The sequence below is a fragment of the Perna viridis genome, chromosome 10 (assembly GCF_037379345.1).
Source record: "Perna viridis isolate PV_CMFRI_1.1 ecotype Kerala chromosome 10, ASM3737934v1, whole genome shotgun sequence".
Lineage (NCBI taxonomy): Eukaryota > Metazoa > Mollusca > Bivalvia > Mytilida > Mytilidae > Perna > Perna viridis.
The window spans coordinates 23,847,493-23,852,545 of NC_142454.1; the positions used below are offsets into that span (position 1 = coordinate 23,847,493).

Genomic DNA, 5,053 nt, shown 5'->3' on the forward strand with positions numbered 1-5,053 from the left:
ACACATAAGACATATTTTATTAGAAACCTTATTATTTCATTTAAGGAGGTAGACCATCATTGGAACGTTTGTATTCAGCATTTTACATCAATCTCATGTAAGCATCAAAGTTAGTTGGATCGATTTCATTCTGTTTTAAAAGACAGCTTGATTGGCCTTTTTGAAATTGAATATGATACAAACACATTACGGATTTCAAAGGTTATGTCCCTTACCATGAGTCTACCTCCTTTAATCTATTTTTAATCGGATTTTTCTTACTACATGAAAAATCAATTATATCAATGATCCACTTTAAGCTCTTTATATCACGTGTTTTGTGTCGAAATCCTGGTCATTGTTGGGGTAACATGTATAAACATACGTAAGTAAAAAGTGACCTGAATGTCAATAACATATACATACACTGTCATTACAGACAACTTAATGTTAAATTTGAAACTGCAGAAAGGTAAAATTATTTGCAACCTCAATTTGTGTTCAATGTCGTATTCAATGGTTCATTCCATATTTCTAAGCTTTATAAAAGTCAATATTTTACATGGCTATTTTGGGTAAACAAACATGGAAGAAATAGATATAAACAGTTCAGTTTTCAGGTATTGTATTCCCAGAATAGTACAGAAGAGATGACAATAGCGCACTTTGTATTATCAGAATAAACGGAAATCATTTTCCATAAATTTGTGAAAAGTTTCCTGCATACAATTCAGGAATAATACATAATTTCACGTTTTTCTTTCCTACAGATGTCTTCGTCATTCATTGAAAACCCGTGGGTGGCCTTAAGATGACATTTTGTTATCCCGATGAAGTTGTAGTTGATGTCGTTTAACAAAGTCACCATATTCATTATCGTTATATCTCTTTCGTATATTTATGACCTCTGAATTCATAGATTGTTAAACCTTGAAATTCGATTTATAGAACTTTTATTGATAAAGTAGTCGATAAAGGGCTGATAACTGCCCGCATCAATTATGAAAGTGATATAGTTTGAAAGATTTTTATCATAGATAAACATTTTCTCGCATTTAAGCAACATGGATGGAACCGTTTGATTAATGTAAAAGGAAAATATTTATGAATCGGCTAAAGCTATACAATACCATCAAATGATTAAATGATTTCACATTCTAAGAAACTGCTCTTACATTTACATATTGCATATAGCATTCCATAACTGCTTCTAGATCAACTATGTACCCCTAGCAAATATTGTTTTCAGTGCGTATATACATATATTTAATAGTTGACGAAATGCCCCATAAAGCAAAATGTTGTGGATATCTAAGTAGAATATATTAAGTGTAACATTACGACTTCTTTCGCATTCTTTCACATTGCGTAGCGAAGTTTAACGATTTATGAGGAGCCTGTGTCATTAATCAGGGGCGACTGCGTTCAGTCGGCTGTCCTATGCAATATCAATTAAATTCCAAGTGCTTTTATTTTCCACAGTTTAAAATGAAATGAAAGTACAATTAGTTTACAAAAAACATGTCTGCTCACGGTGGAAGTTCAAACCGGAGTCCCTTAACAAGTAATGATACAAGTTTAAATAGAGATTCTATGTTGTTAAGCCAATGAAATTTGTTGTGGTCAGTTCAGTTTGTTATTTGAAACGTATAACGTAACATCCAGTTATAGGACACACTGACCATTTAAATGCATAATTTTTAAAGTTCCATATCTTCAGCATATTCTATATATATGTTTATTACCAAAGTCATATACAACTATAGGTACAATAGCAGAAGGTTGTGTTGACATAAATAAAGAGCTTCTTACATCACAATAAATCAGATCTTAGCTTCATAGCTCTGAATATAAATTTACTAAGATTACACAGATCTTTGATATTATTTGAACTTAATAGTTGTATAAATTTATACATAAATGGACGTTTCCAATAATAAGGTTTAATGAGACATTTTCTAAAACCATGATATACAGAACATTTAAGAATAAAATACATCTCATCTTCTATATCATTTCTACAAAGAGGACATAATCTATTGTCTCTTGAAATACCATTAAATCTACCACTCTCAATTGCGAGATTATGACTACTAAGGCGTATTTTTGTAATAGAAGTTTTATAAACCTCAGGAATACATTAACTTAAATAAAATTGCATACAAAAATTATCAACCATATACTGATAGTTAAAACATTTTACAGAATTTTTTAGTTGACTGTCCAAGTCCTGTTTGCAATTATCAAATAATCGTTGCTTAATAACTTCAAAATACATATCACAAAAATCACCATTTACAAAAAATGCTTGATTGTACCATATATCACCTAAACCAATATGCAACAATTCATTTTTAATAAAATACAGCCAGTTGTTACTGTTACTTGCGCAACGTTCCAATTCATCATATAACATTTGATAACACTTTTTCAAAATACAATTAGAGCTAGAAAGTAACTTAAACCAGTACTTAAACATTCTACATTTCCTAAAATAAACCAAAGGTGTTCGTCCTAATTCATAATACACCATTACATTATTAGTAGAAGATTTAACTTTAAGTATATTTTTACAATATTCTAAATGTACCCTTTCAATAGCTGGTGCTTTATGTGCACCCCATATCTCACATCCATAACTTAAAATACTATTAATATAGGTATCAAAAAGTGACAATAATGTATAATGATTTAAATATAACAGTTTTATATTTCTTCTAAGTGCAAAAACAGCCTTTCTACCTTGTTCAGACAGCTTCTTCTGTAGAACATTATATTTACCATTATAATTATATATTACACCAAGATATGTAAAACTATTTACTATCTCTATTTCATGTCCATTATAAAACCATTTTTCATCCTCATTTATTCTACCACCGTTTCTAAATACAACAATCTTAGTTTTTGTAGTATTTACACTTAACGCCCATCTATTTGTATAATCATATAAAGTATCTAGCATATTTTGTAGGCCTTGTATAGATTCAGAAAATAATACCATATCATCAGCATACATTAATAAAAATAAATTTAATTCTTTGACTTCTATCGGTACTGAGTTGCTATTTATAAAAGCCATTTCACAATCATTGCCATAAAGAGAAAATAAAATAGGAGCCAAAACCTCTCCTTGCATGAGACCTAATTCATTTGTGAAAAAATCAGAATTGAATCCATTAACTTGTACACATGTTGTTACATTAGAATACATTGATTTTAAAGTTTGCAATAATTTACCACATATACCCATATTTGCAAGTTTATGCCATAGCATTACTCTTTGAACAGTGTCAAAAGCTTTAGTATAATCAACAAAACAACAGTACAATCGTTTTTTGGATGAAAGTGATTTAAAAATAATAGATGACAACGAGAACATAGCATCAACTGTACCATACCCAGGCCGGAAACCAAACTGTGCATCGGTTATCACATCAAACGTATTAGACCATTCTATCAATCGTTGATTTAAAATTGAGGTAAATAATTTATCAAAGTTACTAACAAGACTAATCCCTCTGTAATTGTTTGGGTCATTCGTATTTCCACGTTTAAAAATAGGCACAAGTATCGCAATAGTCCATGATGTAGGGAAAATGCCAGACGTTAGAATTCCATTAAACACTTTTATAAGAGTAGGCAAAAATATATGTTTAAATTCAATAAAGTACTCATTCAACATTCCGTCAATACCGTGACTTTTGTTCCGTTTCAAGTTAGTTATAGCAGTCAAGATTTCTTTTTCTGTTATTGGCTTATCTAACTCCTCAAAGGCACAGTCTTCCACAATATCCTGCCTAAAATCTGAGTCAATTTCAATATCCGTATCGGGATTTGCAACACCTTGAAAATGTTCGAAGAATCTTGTCAATGATATATCATTTTTAAAAGAATTCGTTTTCCGAAACTTCGAATAAAACAGTTTAGGGTTATTTATCCTCAAATAGTCCATCATATTACCCTCGGTACGCATAAAATCACGTTTCAATCGACTTTCAAGCGTTTTATACTTCTTTTTGGCATCTTTCAACTTGGAATGATTTCCTGGATTTTTGGCACGATTAAATATGTTCAAACAGTTTATATACTTTGCATACAATTCTTTACATTGTCGGTTAAACCATGATTTGTCTATCTGTTTGTTGTCAAAATTAACGTTAGTATTTTGACACTTTCTAAAAAATGGAGACATTATTTCCTCAAAATGTCTGGTAAAGCTAGTCAGAGAACAGTCCAAAGATTCCTGATTTTCAAAGCTAATAGCATTACTCAGTTGGTTAAATTTGTCCATATTTACGCGAATACACTCTGCACATTGGTCCTTTAACTCATTATTCCAACGATATTTAACAGATTTGTCACCAATATTTTCTCTATTCACGGATTGTTCCGGACATTCACGTTCTATATGTAGCTTTAATTCTAAATGTAAAAAGGCGTGATCGGAAAAACTGGTAAAGTTCGAAACAATAAACTTGTCAACAACAGAGAACAATGTATACGGAATAAGTACATAGTCAATGACGCTCAAACCTTGTGCTCCACAATAAGTAAAGACATTAGAATAACCATTCTGGTGTCGGCCATTCATTATCCTGAGGCCAGAGTCCTTGCACATCGACAATAACTTGGGACCAAATGCATTCGTATTAGCGTCGGGACTAATTCTTGCTTGAATATTGATATCATTATTATACTCAAACACATTCTCAATATTGTTTCTAATTGTTCTATGAATAATATCAACTCGTATGTAATCGTCCATAGTTGCTGTCCGACTGTTCGTATCACCAATCACCATTACATGACCTAGGGTAGAATACAGTTCGATGCTATTTTCAAGTTCAGTAAATAAATCACAATCATAATTCTTATAATATTTAGACCTAGCAGGGGGTATATAAATACAAGCAACATTTTTTATCAAACCAACATTCAGTGAGAAATATTAAATCATAAGTACATAAGAAATTTAAAAACGATTTATTTTCTAGTTTTGTCTCTACACCACCATTAACATTCCAAGATACCATTTTCAGCTTTCCGAGTACTGTCTGTCGATATGCCACAC

At 31.1% G+C, this 5,053-nt stretch overlaps 1 protein-coding gene across 1 annotated transcript; it reads right to left on the reverse strand.

Annotated features, from left to right (window-relative positions):
• Window positions 1-1,986: 1,986 nt before the first annotated feature.
• On the reverse strand, window positions 1,987-4,783 carry LOC148605052 (uncharacterized). Its single transcript, XM_088547540.1, has 2 exons — window positions 2,722-4,783; window positions 1,987-2,123 (listed from the first exon to the last, which is right to left on the reverse strand). The coding sequence occupies exons 1-2, from the start codon at window positions 4,781-4,783 to the stop codon at window positions 1,987-1,989; spliced, it is 2,199 nt and encodes a 732-aa protein (XP_088403666.1).
• Window positions 4,784-5,053: the final 270 nt, after the last annotated feature.

Coding starts and splice junctions, on each gene's coding strand:
- LOC148605052 (XM_088547540.1), bottom strand. CDS start 4,783: ATGGTGATTGGTGATACGAACAGTCGGACAGCAACTATGGACGATTAC. Junction 2,124..2,721: donor GAAGAAGCTGTCTGAACAAG/GTAGAAAGGCTG, acceptor ATTTTATTTAAG/TTAATGTATTCCTGAGGTTT.